The 15,811-nt window shown below is 42.7% G+C and overlaps 1 protein-coding gene and 1 long non-coding RNA gene across 3 annotated transcripts in view; one reads left to right on the top strand and one right to left on the bottom strand.

Annotated features, from left to right (window-relative positions):
• Positions 1-1,137: 1,137 nt before the first annotated feature.
• On the bottom strand, positions 1,138-1,896 carry LOC128788812 (uncharacterized). Its single transcript, XR_008431214.1, has 2 exons — positions 1,720-1,896; positions 1,138-1,418 (listed from the first exon to the last, which is right to left on the bottom strand). It is a non-coding gene; the product is annotated as an uncharacterized LOC128788812 (long non-coding RNA).
• Positions 1,897-9,551: 7,655 nt separating this feature from the next.
• The window catches only part of BCAT1 (branched chain amino acid transaminase 1), a 60,705-nt gene continuing 54,445 nt past the window's right edge, over positions 9,552-15,811 (top strand). For both annotated transcript variants that reach the window (XM_053942775.1, XM_053942776.1), the window contains exon 1: positions 9,552-9,633. In XM_053942775.1, the coding sequence (XP_053798750.1) occupies positions 9,625-9,633 (9 nt within the window). In that variant the 5' untranslated portion in view covers positions 9,552-9,624. The remainder of the gene's footprint in view (positions 9,634-15,811) is intronic.

Genomic DNA, 15,811 nt, shown 5'->3' with positions numbered 1-15,811 from the left:
CAGTTTAGAGACAGGAGTAAATATTATTTGTTGGCTCTACCTCAAGAGATAAACCATTTTAGATAACCCAATTTTAACTGCTCCTAAAGCTTTGTTGTGTGTTACAATGACTAGAGAATAACACCACAGCAGCTTAGCCAACTCGTCCTGTTTGCTGTGCTAGGGCACTAGGCTGTGCTGTGGGAACCAAGTGCTGTCTACAGCAGACAGTGTTCATCATTTACCTTAGAAATCAGCTACCTGAAGGTTTTTGTTCTTCTGTCTTGAAAAATAATGTGATGGAAAAGGTGGACTGCACCACATGACTGTGGATCTCTGGCTGCAGCGACTTGCTTGGTAAGCTGAAGTACCTTCATCAACGAGAAAGCTGATGATGTCTTTTGAAGCTGTTAATGTGTTGCTGTGGATGATCTTTTGCCTCTCTGGGGATCTGGGGTGTAGGCAGGTCATCTCATTTATATTTAATTCATTGTTTTAAATCAAAGGTCAATTTTTTTTCACATGTGAACTGTTGTGTAAAGCATCTGAGGGAACAGAATTGTATGTTGAATTTAGCATAGTCTATCCCTCAAGGTAACGTTTTTGAGACGGTTTTGCCCAGATAAATGTGGGTGGCAGCAAAGGTCAAAACAACTTAGCCTTAAAGTGTTTCTGTCCTTGTAAAAATATCTATAACAGAAACATGCTTGGAATGTTTCCCCTTTTAAATGTAATTTATAATTGCTGCTTTAAAACTCATATGGATGGATCTTATTCTGAGCAAATGAATACTGTAAATATCCTTGTCATACCTTGAATAAATGGGAACCTTTTTCTATAATTTGTCTTTGTGTCTTCATGTGCACATTTTAAGAAAGTCTGTTGACAAGTTTACCTTTCCAGAGGGTCAGGAGTACAGGCTGTTACTGCTTGGCTGTCTTACACTGTTGTGACTTTTACAGTAAATAGGGGCTTGGGTTAATCTTGAAAGGTTTCCTCCCTTTTTTACACCAAACCTTTTACATAAGCATCCCTAATTTTTCAAGTTCCAGTTTCAGACACAGCACAACAAAATACGAAATTTCAGTTACATGGGAAAGTACCTCCTTTTTTTCCTGAGGAAATAACTGTGAAACTTCAGGAGAAAAAGAGCATGTGTCTAGATCATGGAGCAGGTTTTTATTCTAGTTCAAGGATATGACCATGAGTTCTGTGTATCCTAGAAAGTGGCCTGATAAGCAGGTTTACCATTCCGTGGTGCTCTGCAAGCCTGTGGCTCGTTGTTGAGGATTTTCACAGGAGAGCCAGGAGAGCAGGAAAACAAAGCTTTTAACTGGTTGTTGAGGTGTTTTGTTGGTACTATGCACCTGTTAGTGCCCTAAAAACCTAATTTGACCGAAGTTGCTTGTATAGTAAGGATTCCAAAGAACTGGCACTTCCTAATTTGAAAGGAAAAAAAAAAAAAACAAAAAAAAAACAAAAACAATGTCTGGTTACACAGCAATGTCTGGTTACTAGGAGAGGTATAATTTTAATCTGTAAATTAAACTGGCTCATGACCAGTTACTTTCAGTGACTAGTTGCCATTCATTAACCAGGAACACTTTGGCTTTGTTACTCACAATGTGGTACCATATGCAGTTTAGAGACTGTCAAAAGCAGTGCAAAGAAAGGAATCTTGTCCCTGTGGCAGGTGTCAAATTGAAGGTTTTATGGGATTACTTTAAATTGTTTACTTACCAGATTTCAAGGCACACACTCATCTACTTGTTGCCTTTCTGGATGACTGATTATCAGTCAGGCTGGAGAGTAGAGTCCTTATCCCTAAACCAAATGTCCATCTCTCAGCTGGCTCTTCAGAGGTCACTGCTAGCCCTTGGACTCCCATCTCTGCTCCTCTGGCTGCCACTCCTTTGGCTGTTCTACCCTTCAGACTGCCAGTGCCAACTGTGACATCACTGGCTTGTCATTACCAGACTGATTTACCAGCAGAACTTGGCCCTTGTGGCCCATTTGTTCTAAGTTCTGCCCCTCTAGTATTGATCTTGGCACATTAAATCATCTCTTAGATGACCTGGATTTCATGCTCGGCCCAACAAAGAGATTCTGCAGCTGTTGTAATCCCTTGCCAAGCCTAATTCACCACAATTATATGCTAAAGCATCCTCCTCAAACGTACAACAATTTACAGAAAAATGACATGGCTACTGGCTACTGACATGGCGTAATTTGGTGTGGAATCCATTATTCATTATAGAATAAGTATTATGACTGATAACCTGGATTATGGAGCAATATCTATTTACAGGAATGCATTTATGTGTTGGTTATCAGTCATTAAGGGTAGTTTAATAGTTCACCTGCTGAGGAAGTGCATGCCCAGAAATGTACTTGCCAAAAAGCATCTGTGCTGTGTCATGCTTTCTAGCACACGCCATTTTCCACCGAGTACTGCTTTTCCAGGGAATGTGGTGGATCTCCTATAGAAATATGCAAGTTTGGGGTATCCTATTGCTCACAGAAGCTCTGGATTCATAGCTGAGCACCACAGGCCATGCTGGTCCTGCAGTCAGGGGTCTCCCTGTGGCCACCAGGAGGAACCACGAGGAAGTGAAATTCCTGGGGTCAGGGATGGCAGGAGGGGCCTGGGGGCTTGGGGGGTCACCAGCTCCTTGGGAGCACCAGCATGGAGCCCATGTCCCTGCAAAGCCAGGAGGTCAGGTGGGGATGTCTCGTGCTCAAGGACAAACATACCTTTTATTGTCTTCTCTTCAGTCAGCCCCAGCGTACGCTAACGGCTCCGAGTCTTGTTGCTGCTAAGTGGGACCTGGAAAACAGTTGGAAATTTCCTGCCTGATTTTTTTTGTGCACTTCTTTCTGAAGCTTTTTTAGGCTTGATTTAATTTAGACTGGGGAACTGCAGTGTAGCTTTAGAGCACAAAGAGGATGTTGAGCTTTTTATAGAGCGCCGTTGGAGCCGAAAAGCTGAACGTCAGCCCTCTCTGGGCTGGCAGGGTTTGGAGCAGCCAGGTTGTACTTGGGAATTTGGAAAAGCAGGCTTTCCACATGGGCACAGCCCAGCTGCCTCGCTGCCTCCTTTTCTCCAGGCACTCCAAAGCTATTCCACTAACATCAGAGAAATCAAGATTTCACATAGATTCCAACAATTTAATTCTACTACTTGGAAAGAAAAGGCTTTTTTGGACCCAAATGTTTTACACCACAAAGCCAACACACCCATTAGGTCAGTCTTTAAATATTGATTTTCTTTTTATAATGAAACCAAGCAGTTCTGCATTGAATCTTCCAAATGCTCCAGCTGAGTGGCTTTTATCATTACGTGTCAAACTCTGCGATCCAAAGAAGGATAACAAAGCTGGGGAAGGGTCTGGAGCACAAGTCCTGTGAGGAGCAGCTGAGGGATGTGGGGGTCTTAAGCCTGGAGAAAAGGAGGCTCAGGGGAGACCTCATCACTCTCTACAAGTCCCTGACAGGAGGGTCAGACGGGGTCAGGCTCTGCTCCCAGACAACCAGCAACAGGACAAGAGGAAATGGCCTCAAGCCACGCCAGAGCAGGGTTAGGTTCAACATTAGGCAGAATTTCTTCACAGAAAGTTCCATTAGACATTGGAATGGGCTACCAAGGAAGGTGGTGGAGTCACCATCCCTGGAGCTATTTAAAACAAGTGTGGATGTGGCACTCAGGGACATGGCTTAGCGGTGGGCTTGGAAGTGTTGGGTAATGGTTGGATTCAATGATCTTGAAGGTCTTTTCCTACCTAAAAAGTTCTGTCATTCTATGAACTTGAGAGGAGATTTATCCTCCACTTGCTTCTTCCCCCCTCAACTGCACAAAACACTGAGTGTTTCCTCACTCTCACTTTTCCACTTTTTTAAGGAGGGCTGAGTAGGGGACAAAGAAGCAACTTTGGGAGCAGCACTGGACGGGAGAAATGGGCTTGCAAGGAACCCTGATGCTCCCTTTAGAAGGTGAATGAGGGCGTTGATTTTGGTGAAAGGTCAGGGTTCACAAGAACCAGGTGCTGAATGCTCCAACAGAGCCAGCTGGGGTGGGTTAGGTCCTGCTGCCCACCCTGTGCCTCCTCCACTCGCAGCTCGGAGCACCTAAAGCCCTTTAAAAGCCTTTGGAAGGCTGTGCTCGGATGGAGATGTCACTTGAACACTTCTAACAGGGCTGGGGGCTGGCAGCACTGGGGTGAGGCAGGTGCAGCCACCCAGAACCCTCCGGAAGAGCCGCGGAGGAGGCAGAGGTGAGGTGAGTAGCTGGAAAACAAAAGGCTGGAAGAAATGTTGACAACAAACTCTGTTCTTGGCTAATTCCCGGAGCGCGATGTTTTTCTTGCCTCTCCGGGCAGGAGTAAGTGACACATTCACAAAGCGCTTGTTTAGGAGGAATGCGTAAAATGTTGGGTTTAGAGGGTGGGAACGAAAGGGGAAGAGATGTGTTTATTTGGTTCCAATTACCCTCACGCATGCAGACTTTTCCCTTGCAGCCTTTTTCCCAGCATTTCTGCGGTTGTCAGATGTTGTGTGGCTGCTTTCCCTTTTATCTCCCCTCCCTTTCTTGGTTTGTGATGTTTCTTTCTGCGAGGTTAATTGTGCAGCCCGTGTTCTTTGTGCGGGCGCCAGCTGAGGCTTTCCGCCCTTCAGCATCCCCGACAGTGGCATCCTACCTACTCCCGGCCTTTTTATCTGGCATTTCGCAGCCAGATCACTGTGCTAATGGGTTTCACAGCAGAGCTCGCACACAGCGGGGCTGGCACGGCCGAGGAGGTGGAAAACAGCGAGAAGATGGAAGTGAGGAAAGGAGCACCGGGCGAAGGTGCTGCCGCAAAAAGATCCTGCTGATCTGAAAAGAGCATCCCCTGAGACCCTGCATCCCATTCCACAAGGAGACAGACCGCGGTGCTTTCCTCTTTCTGTTTCTGCGCACAGTCCTTCCTCCTCCTTTTCCAAAGGAAGAGCAGCAATTGCAACCATCAGCTTCTCCTACCATTGTTGTAGTCCCGAATGAACAGTCTCTAAAGGACCCGACCAGTCTTTAAAGGATCTCTCCTTCCCCAAAATAAAAACAATTTAAAAAATCATTCCCCCTAACATTTTGGACATATCTGAACACGTATATGTGTATAATCACATAATACTTTATATGTGCATATAATAATTACATCATAATTACTCTTTCCTGTTAGGAAATTTCTACAGCACCAACCTGATCCTTAACCAAAGGTTTGTCTTTCCCTCACTTAAAAAACTTTCCACAACTATGTTTCCACATCTGCAAGGCAGCTATATGGACACCTTGTACTCAAATTACCTTCCAGTTTTAGTTTTGTGGTTGAATTCAGTCACAGGTTTTCCCTGGAGAATATTACAGATGAAAGCTGATGTTTCCTTATTTTAAATATTTGTGCCAATGCACTTACACGCAGTCATAGAGACTATGCAAGATTGAGTTTCAGTAAAAAAAGCTAATGTAGAAGTAAAGTATTTCACAAAGATTAAAACATGGCATTCTGGTATTTCTTTTTTTTTTTTTTTTTTTTTTTTTAATAAGCTTTGGAACACATTTCAAAAGGGCATATATTACAAAGAGCTTTGAAAGTTTTAAAAGATCAGGATCAAACTGAAGCACAGACTTTGTCTAAATGATACCATTTAATTGAATCAAATTTGGTTTCTCCACGTTTTTCTACAGGAAGTTTTCATGCCATTTCAGATGAAAAAAAGAAAATCACAGAATCCTAGCTTTCTCTTACATGGAAAACCTGGTTTCTACTCACCTTCTCCCTATCCTCTTCAGTGGATACAACCAGGATTGTAGAGGAAACTTTGCAAAGTGTATCAAGAAAGGTTTGTGCTCTTTATTCTTACAGGATTATAGATCTACAAGCTTCCTCTTTCAACACTTCCCATTTGGCTTTATATCATACTGCCTTTTCATTTCCACAACAGTAGTTCCTTATATTTCAGTGGCTTAAAGGTGAATTTATTCAGGTCTGGTTTGGAAAATATGTGTGACTCAAATTCTTCCCCTCGTGAATCCCTACATTTTGTGCACTTGTGGACACTTTGGACTTGGAGCATATAAATTACTTTATTCTCTCCTACGTGTGAAAAATTTACTCATTAAAACTTCTAAAGTTTAACAGTGCTGTCAAGCATTCACAGAATCCTTGGTGTTAATGGAAAAACTAGTGTTGAAATGAATAATGTTTTATGGAAATGAAATACTCAGAGTGTAGAAAATGTAATTTCTTACTGATGGATCAATGCAACTGAGTGAATCACCAGAGTTAAAGATCTAATGTCCTTTGCCTTGTAATTTCTGGAGTGTTACATAAAGAACCATAACTAGACTGAGGTAATGCAAGCTATCCCTGCAAAAATACATCTGTATGGCCCATTTACCAATGGCAACTTCAGGTTTGGGGATGTTGCAGCAAGATGCAATTTTCAAGTAAGTTCTGCAGCTTCTCTGAGTTTTGGCCTTCTTTTTTCTGACTTTTACATGCAAGCTCAGGGTCAGCTTGGCCCAGAATAAAAGCAAAAGATTAATACAAAGATCTCTCTTTTTTTTCTTTTTTTTTTTTTCTTTTTTTTTAATATATCCTAGATATGTAGTAAGCAGTGGTTTGGCTTTGCACAAATCCTCTGTAGTTCAGATAATATTTCTTCTTTCCCTTTTCTTCTCCTATTTCTTAGTTTTGCCCAGGCCATGGATTCTGCTCTGTACCTCAGTGGTTGGCAGCAGTTTAAGGATAGTTTGAAATGCATCTCTATGGTGAGCATGTTGCAGAGAACTTTGGTAAAAGGCTGACTGTTCAGACTGGTAAACTGAGCTCTGGAAACAGTCAAATTGCACTCAAACAGTTTGTTGGTGAAGTGAGACTGGAGAAAATGTACAGCTTGCAACAAGAAATGCAAAAAAGATGTATGGATAAATATGCCATTGAGAAGCAGACTCAGCATAACTTTTCTGAAAGGAAATCCTGACCTATCTATAAACTCCTCCAAAGGAAGGAAAGGTCCAAGAGATATAATCTATCTGGATTTCCAAAGCATTTGATGAAGTGCCTTAGCAAAGGCTCATAGAAAAGAAAGGTGCTTTTGTGGTTGCTATCTTTAAATGGATAAGAGATAAGAAACAGAGATAGTCTGTAATTGAGAGAAGGGGAAATTGAGGCAGAGAAAAGACAAGGTTTGCTGATGAGATTTAAATCCTTCAGGGTAAGGGTGTTAAAACAATTCAGCCAAACTAGGGCTATCTGCAGCAGGACCTTATGAAATTGAATATACAGTTGTTAAAACAACATATAATAATGTCTGTGAGTATAAAATTAAAACATAACCAAAAAAAAAAAAAAAAAGGAGCTAAATGTATATAAATGGGTGGGTTATGAATGAAGTGTTGCCTTTCAGCAGAGAAATCTTAGAATTAAGTAATTCAGAAATAGATCAGTTCAATTTAGTGCTCATGAACAGTCCAAACAGGAAACAGAACTATAATGAAAAGAAATAGAGGAAGGAAAAAAGGCAAATTAAAAGCAAATATGATGACCTGCTTTTTGGGAGTGTTTTGTAACTAGTATCCCCATCCTAAATCAAGGATGATCAAGGTTATTGAGCTGTTTTATAGTAAACAAACAAAAAAAAAATTAGAACTCCTCATCTGGAGAAAGGAGATGGCTGACACAGGATTTGACAATTGCCTGTAAAATCACAAATTACATACAGGGGGTAAAGTAAAGTGCTCTTCATTTGTGTTTACATTTCTTAAACACTATTAAACACTTAAACAGTATTAGAAAAATGGAGAATGATGTGAGGTTTTCAAGTGGCAAATTCAATATAAAGCAAAATTATGAGTTTTTCAACAGAACAGAGCTAAACTTTGGCACTGATGAGCACAAGATCTGAAAGATATCAAATTTTATGTAGGTTCAAGGAACAAATTAATAGAACAAAAAGCCATGAGGAGCTGTTAAGCCTCAAGAATTCATCTTTCAGGAAGTTGATGTGGTACAAATCCTTCGAGGATAAGAGTGGATAGTGGAAAGAGTATATGAAGCAGAGTGCCTCTGTGTGCTTATTCTCTTCTTGGAACTGTTCTGCAGGCATTATTACAGTGTACTGGCAGGGACAGGATATTGAGTTAAAGGGCCTGAGCCAGCCTGGCTGTTCCTATGTCGTGGTTGTAACCTGAAGATAACTCCTTGTGAATGGATTGAATTGCTCTCATGAGCACTGCCCTGATGATGAGTTGAACCTGCCTGAAGCTCCTTTGCTGCTTTTCTCTTGCCTCCTGTTTTTTTGCTCCATCTTTCTCCTCTCCTAAATAGCTACTGAAATATCACTGTTCATGTGAACTTGCGTTTTGGGTAGTGCTGCTCACCTGTTTTCTTTTGGAATCCAAAATGCTTGTAAATCCACTAAACAGCACTTTTTTTTTTTTTTTTTTACCTGGCTGAAGAGCACCAGGAACAAAAAATTACTTATGTAACCCATCTCTGGTGCTGTACAACAGAGAATAATTCATGTACATCGTGCAAAGCAGAACTTGGCACTTCTGACAGTCACACTGAGATGAAACAGCTCTAAAGGAGATCAGAAGGGGAAAACCTTTATGAAAACATTAGTAAAGGAAGAAAGGACTTAAACGTAAAGTCAGTTATGATGAAAGTAAGCACTTTGTGAACATCACAGCAGCATTTTTTCTGAAAAAGTCATGTAGGTGTTTTTTTTTTTTTTATTATTATTTTTTTTTTTATTAGCTTCACAGGAACGGGTAGAAGCAACAAAGTGGACAGGGTGCTCTATTTATTCTTTTATTTTCGGGCGCTGGCCAGCTGCCTGCCCGGCCCCAGACCTGGGAGGTGAGGCAGTGGTGGTGGCTCAGAGGTCCGCAGGTACATCCCAGACCTTCTGCACGGCCCGGGGCACGGCTGAGCAGGGAAAAACATGTCAGTCCCGCTAGTCCCAGACACAATGGGTGCTGTGCCCCTGAGCTGGGTGGCAGTGCTGGGGCACTCGGCACCAGCCGTGCCGGCAGCCGAGGCGAGGGGAAGCAGCGAGGAGCTGTGCTGGGAGGGATAACTGCGAGGTGTCGGTGTGTCAGCCGAGTCGGACACAGCGAGACAGAGGAAATGACTCAGAAAACGATGAGTTGCTGAGTGCCGGCTGAGGAGAACGTGTCTCGCTGTGAATTACAGCACAAGCCCCGCACTGTCTCCGCTCGGCCGGCGCCGCGCACGATGCGGGGCCATTTTAGGGCGGGGGTGACCCAGCCGCAGCGGAGGTGCGGGCGGGGGCTCGGCCTGGCCGCTGCTTCCCGGGGCTCCGGCGGCCGGTGGGAGGTGTGGGTGCCGGGGGGAGGTGTGGGTGCCGCGGGAGCGGCGGGGCGGGGCGGCCCCGGTTGCTGGCCGGGCTCCCCGAGCGCCCGCCGAGCGCGCCGCCCTCGCCCGCTGATGCAATCCGAGCCCGGCAGCGGCGGGAGCAGCTCCGAGCAGCAGCAGCAGCAGCCCCGGCCGGCCCCGGTCCCGCGCAGCGCCGCTCTATCCGCCCCCGGGGCTCAGCGATCTTCCCGCCCGGAGCCCGGCAGGAACATCTCCCCCTCGTGCCAGCATGATCAAGGTAAGCGGAGCGGGTTTCCTGCCCAAATCCACCCGTCCATCCTTCCGGCGGTGCGGAGCAGCAGAGGGGCTTCTCCTCGGCAAAGCGGCAGCTCGGCGATTTGCGTCGGCAGATTTTAGTGTCCCGATTTGTTTATGCTTTGCGAAGGAGATTTCCGTCCCTGGCGGGTTTGTTGTTTGAGATTCAGAGGCAGACTGTGTGTGGTTTTACCTCTTTCATTGCAGACAGCATGTGCGGAAAAGAAATAATGAAGGGGAAGGGAAGGTGTATGATTTCCTTTGGGGTGAATTTCTTGTGTGTGGGACTCTCAATGATTAAAAAAACCCCAAACAAAACTAACAAAAAAACAACAAAGCAAAAGCCTGCAAAGGTTACGGTCTCCTGGCAGACATCAAGCCTTTTTGTGCCTGTGAGTTTGTTAAAGCTATTATGGTCTGCCCTTGTACTGAAATAGACTATGGGTAAAATCCTGTAACATGTGCTGAGAGGTTCTGAGTAATTTCTGAAATAACTTTGAATCATGGAAGAGGAGTTTTTGGTAGCAAACATTAACGTGGCAGATGAGCATCTGTGGGCGCTGTCCTTTTATAAATGTCATGTTTGTGTTCTTCAGCTTAGTGACCTGATCTGGGGATTAAAAACAAGTCTTCCCCGTCAAGGCAGAGGGCATGGAGTTAGCACGGGTGCTTTTCAGGCCAGACCAAGGGAGCATCACAGCCAGATCCACGCAGTGGAGCAGCTCCTGTAGTGCTCGGGTTGGAGGCAGGTCTGTGCTGGGCTGACTGGGAGCTGCACAGCTGCGGTCTGTGCCGAAGCTAACAGCTTCGGAAACCTGCCGCCGAGTTATTTGTTATCCTGGGGTCACCTTAGCAGATGGGTATGGGCACAACAGGCGACTGGGAGGTGTCTCCCCAGCTCCTCTCTGCTGCTGGTGACAAGTGTTGCTCACAGCCAGCGGTGCTGTCCCTGCGTGTCTCTGGCAGTGCTGCAGTTGCCACTCCTGGTGGCAGGGCTAGGATGAAGGAGCTTTGGGATGCTGTCCTAGCCCTGTTTGCTCTCCCTGCAACTGGAGGAGGGCAGACCAGCCATGGCAGGAGACTGGACTGAAACTACTCAGGGAAAATACCCAAGAGCTGCCCCAGCCACAGTGCTTGGAGACAGAATGAAGCATCTCAAGGAAAGGGCAGACTCGTGCTTTATATCAATTCTGATGTACCTGTTGTGTGCCAAGGAAAGAGAGCAGGGGTCTGCTTTCCAGAGTGTCCTGCAGCACCTGTCAGGAATGCTCTGGCATGGCCTTACAAAAAAACAGGTAACAGGGAAACCACAGACCTACCAGCCTGTCTGCTCAAAGCAGCGCTGACATCTCATTGGGTTCTTCTCACCCAACCTTCGCTTTGTCTTTTTCCTTGTCTTTGCTATAGCAATAGCTACAGCAGTTAAAGGACACTCTGGCCACTTGGAAGTGATGTAGCCTTGGGCGTGTCAGTGCTGTCTGAGCCCTTTACCCTTTATTTGCCTCATCTGTTCAGACTGTCTGCTCTCCAGAGTTCTGGCTGTCACTGTGTGTTTGTAGAGCATTTATCAAAGGAACAGAAAATTACAGTTTGATTATCACCATACTTATGTAAAACCTGATACATTTATAAATAACCCGGTCAACAGCATTATTCCACCTCCTTGTCTCTTCATCTTTCCCTTCATGATTTTTTGTGTTTAGTCACAACCCTCCATTTTTCCTTGAACTATTTCCAGCTCAACCACAACCCTCCCTTTCTATCCTGTTTAAAGTAATGTATAAGAAATGAAACACGCCTCCAGTTTCTGCAGTCTCTGCCTTGTCCACCTAATGCACTGATTGTTACTGACAGGCCTAGCATTTGTGTGTGATCCAGTGGATATGCTGATTTTTTTCCCCATGGAAATTGAGCATTGAAATACACAGCCATAGGTAAAAGAGAAGATTGCAAAGTCATGAGATAGCTTTAACACGACTGAAATCTTGTTAAAATAGTCCATAGGCCATATCCTTTGTTTAATTAATAGATGAAAGCAATTCAGATGGATTTCATTAGTCATTAATTTATCCCTGGGAGGATAATGTTAGGAAAGAAGGTAAATCAGTTAATTAACTGTGTAAACACTCAGGTGTTCTGCATTTATTCAGGCATTTTAAAACAAATTAGGAGACGGGGGCATGGTAAAGAATTGGAACAGACATTTTTGTTGCTTCCCTGTGTTATGCCATTTTCTTAAATGAATAATCATAGCTGAATGTATAATGCTGAAAATTACCAGTAGATTTGAGGGCAGGACCTTCAGTGTCAGAATGAAGGAGCCAAGCTGTAAATTCTCTCTGTAAAATTTGCACAATCAACCTTCTCAGGGCACAGATGTGGGGACTGGCACGTTCTTGTTGTCACAGTGACACATCATGTTCTTGGTGCTGCTGGGTAAGCACATCTCAGAAAGGCAGCTCTGTGAGCTCAAGGCACTCAGCACTGATTGTAGCTTTTGATAATCAATTGTGGCTACCCACATGCAAGGATAGCTGCAGTGGAGAGATTAAATGCCCAAACTTCATCTTAAAAGCCTGGATTTAGGTGGTAATTGAGCATAAATCCAAGTAGTATGTGACTCTAATATGTCATGTTTGTAGTCACTTCTGTGTTTGCACCTTGATGCTTCCCATTCTAACACAGGGTGAAGTCAATGGGTGGCCCCATTTACCTTGGAAACAACCTCATTATTTTATGGCTTTACACATTAAAGGTCCAGGTAAAATTACATCATAAAATAGAGCACCTGTTGCAGAAGGGCAATTTAGCAAGTATTACCATATGCTGTTGCAAAGGAAAATCCAGTGTTATGCTTATGGAAAGCACCCTTTGGTGTGTACATCAGAGGACCCAAAACTTAACATGAGAATAGTTGAAACTATCTTTAAAAATGATCAATAAGTTTTACTCATCTGTGTTTTTTTTTGTGCACCTTGGCCCATAGTTTATTACTAGTTTTGCAAACTAATGTCATAATACCATTCCAACAGAGTTACTCATTTACTTCTTCCCTTGAAGTCTGCAGTGTGTTTTGAGTTTTATTTTAGAATATACCTGAAGCATTAATGAAGGGCAGCATATAACTTCTCAGCAGGTACACAGCTACTGCTAATTCAGTGTGCCTATTAGAGCATATCACAAACCATATTGGTAAAAACATTTTTAGTAAGCACAGAAAATTGTTTTTCCTGGTATACAAATAGGGTTTAATTCCATGAGGTTCTGATTGGAATAATTTCCACTAGGATTCAGAGACGTCACTGCCACACAAATCATGTCCACTTGTTTAATTTCATTTAGACTGTCGTGTTAAGAGTCCTTACGTCTGTAATAAATGTTTGAATTTGCATTATTCTTACTGAGAATGAAGGTTTTTAAACCTTTCAAACTGAGAGTTTGAAAGAACAGAGTGTGCTCAGTCTGGAGAAGGCTCTGGAGTGGTGCAGTAGCAGGCTTCCATAATCTAGAGGAAGATGATGGAGATGGGGCCAGGCTCAGCAGTGCTGTATGGCAGGAGGACAAGAGATGATGGCATTAACTGAAACAAAAAAAGTTCACATGGGGTATAAGGAAAAAATTGTCTCCACGAGCACAGTTGGGAAGTGGGTTACCAAGAGAGACTGCAGTTTCCATCTTCGGGAGCTCTCAAGACCCAGCTGGATCAAGCCTTAAAAACCTGGTCTGAGCTCACAGCCTATTCTGCTTTGAGCAGGAGATTGAATTAAAGACATCCTGAGGTTCCTTCCAGCCTGGGTTTCCCTGTGGTCCTGAGAAAAAGCTTAGAAACGAAATTTTTTTTAAAATCCAGTCTTAGTTTTTGACATACCCAGTGGTGTGGACCAGCACATATTTATCCAGAGCCCTGAATGCTTGGCTTTTAGCAGCACAGAGAAGTCTGTGTAAAGGTGGTATTTAAAGTCACCACTGTAGGCAGATTTCTTTGCAGAAGGAATATTCTTCATGTGTCAGTACAGCAGTGTTGTTTTCTTTATTACCTTGAGGAAGTCCATGTGCTTAACAGAAGAAGTTAAGCTGGGAAGCTATAAAGCACTGAATAAAAGGAGATATTTTTGATTTTTTCAGAATGCGAACTTGAAATTGCTGCATCTGAAATACAGTCTATAAGGTTACCACACAAAATTGCATATTCTACTCTTATAAAATTATACAATTGCTTATCATCACTCAATTGATTAAAAATTATAGGTAGTCCACCTAAAATCAGCAGTAACAATGCAATTTCTTTTGATGTACAGTTTCTCAACCTCCATTAAAATAAAGGAAATTCTTGATCAAATGAGTATGGAAAAGATACTTCAAGTGTTAACATTTACTATGAAGTTATTGTCAACATAGCTGGCAGGTCAGTTGCTATGTAAATTTCTTACCAGATGATACAGGTTTCACTTCTCTGATTCTAAAGTTTGAAGAAACTAGTAGAGAGGGGTTTTGATCCTGGATTAAGAAAAGTGTAAGTATATTTTTAATATGATCCATAGTTAATGGTTTGTTTGTTATAAAAAACTGTCTTTATAAATTTATAGTTCAGAGTACCATAATTATTTTTTGAGAACAGAACATGAAGATTTATTATCAAATCATCAACATCAGAGCCCTGAATTCTGTCCTGCGGCAATGCCTGCTTAAAATTTGACAAACCCCTTCCTAATTGCTAGGAAGTCTTGCTGCAATATATAGGGTAAAGGCTAGAAAAAATGAATAAGCGTGAAGTAATAGTCTTAGCACAGGGTGCTATAACATGTAGTGACTACACAGGCACAGTTTTGCCACAGCTATACAGCTGCATGTGTACATGCAAAAAAAACCTCCATAATTCTATTCACATGCTCATGTATTTGAGGCATTACCCATCTTGAGTATGTAATCTGTGTTTTTAATGTTATTCTTTATCTTTCAACAGTTTTTCAGAGACCATTTTTGACATTTACAGTTTGATTCTCTCCTTGACACCTGAAGATAGAAGTTCAGTAACAACATTGCTTTCTGATTGTTCACTAAGCTGAAAATTAGCATTTACAATTGTTTTCTTTTGGATTTTCTATTAAGGGGTTGTGCTGTAGCCAGCAATGTTTTCATCATGTTAATTGGGCAAAATATTTCTTAGAGCATACATAGAAAATGAATGTTCTGACCTGCCATTTCCAGGTGAGCTGGATTTCAGCAGTGGACAAATCAGATGCAATTCTGAACTTTTAAGGGACTCAAGATTAGCTTCATACATTCTGAAATGTGAAAAACATTGATGTTCACATGCATTGAAGCCTCACAGACCCTTTGCTTATGTTATAAATGAGTCATTTGTCAGTTTAGATTTGTGGAGCTGTGCAGGGCTGTTTAGCCATTGACACAGATGTTGAATTGTAGGAGGACAAGCCTACAGTACTTCTCATAGGCCAGTTTATTATCTTTGTTTCCAGTGCCATTTCTTACCATTTCAAATCTGTCATTTTTCTAATAGAGACTGCATCACTCCTGATTTATGTTTGTTACAGCTTTAACCATGCTATGATTTGGGCAAAAATCCTCTCTTCATGTGTGCTTAATGCTGACACCTCTACAAATACTTCATCTGTGACCACACTTTTCTTCCAAGGCCACTTTTCATGTGCTGAGTGATATTTTGCTCTCAAATTCCCTGGGCAGCCTCCAGTTTGCTCTGGGCACTGTCAACAAATGATAGGGCATTTCAGATGAAGGACTTGCTCACCTTGTTTAGAAAGGACGCATAGGATAAAGTGAATCCAGCTCCAGAATTTTGGAGCCTTATAATCCATTATTTTTCCCTGTCCTAGAGTTGTTACACAGTTGAATATATATTAAGTGGTGGGATATCTAGTTCTGTCACCAGTTTGAAATATTTTAGCTCTTTTGAGCAGATGATAGGAAGAAAAACAGCTTCTTTGGGGTGTTATCTTGTTGTTGTACTACATTGAAGAGAGCAGTGTGTGACACTGCAGTGATGCTGTAGTTGTGCCCAGCTTTCCCTAGCTTGTTAGTAAGCTTCCATGGGATTATTTACATTTGCTTGGTGTGGTGGATAATGCATTTTACCTTCTGTGACAGCTTCTGCAACTCAAAGAGTGTAAAGCAATTAAGTT

The sequence above is a fragment of the Vidua chalybeata genome, chromosome 5 (genome assembly GCF_026979565.1).
Source record: "Vidua chalybeata isolate OUT-0048 chromosome 5, bVidCha1 merged haplotype, whole genome shotgun sequence".
NCBI lineage: Eukaryota > Metazoa > Chordata > Aves > Passeriformes > Viduidae > Vidua > Vidua chalybeata.
The sequence above is the reverse complement of the archived record's forward strand: the minus strand, read 5'-3'. Positions and strand labels throughout refer to the sequence as shown.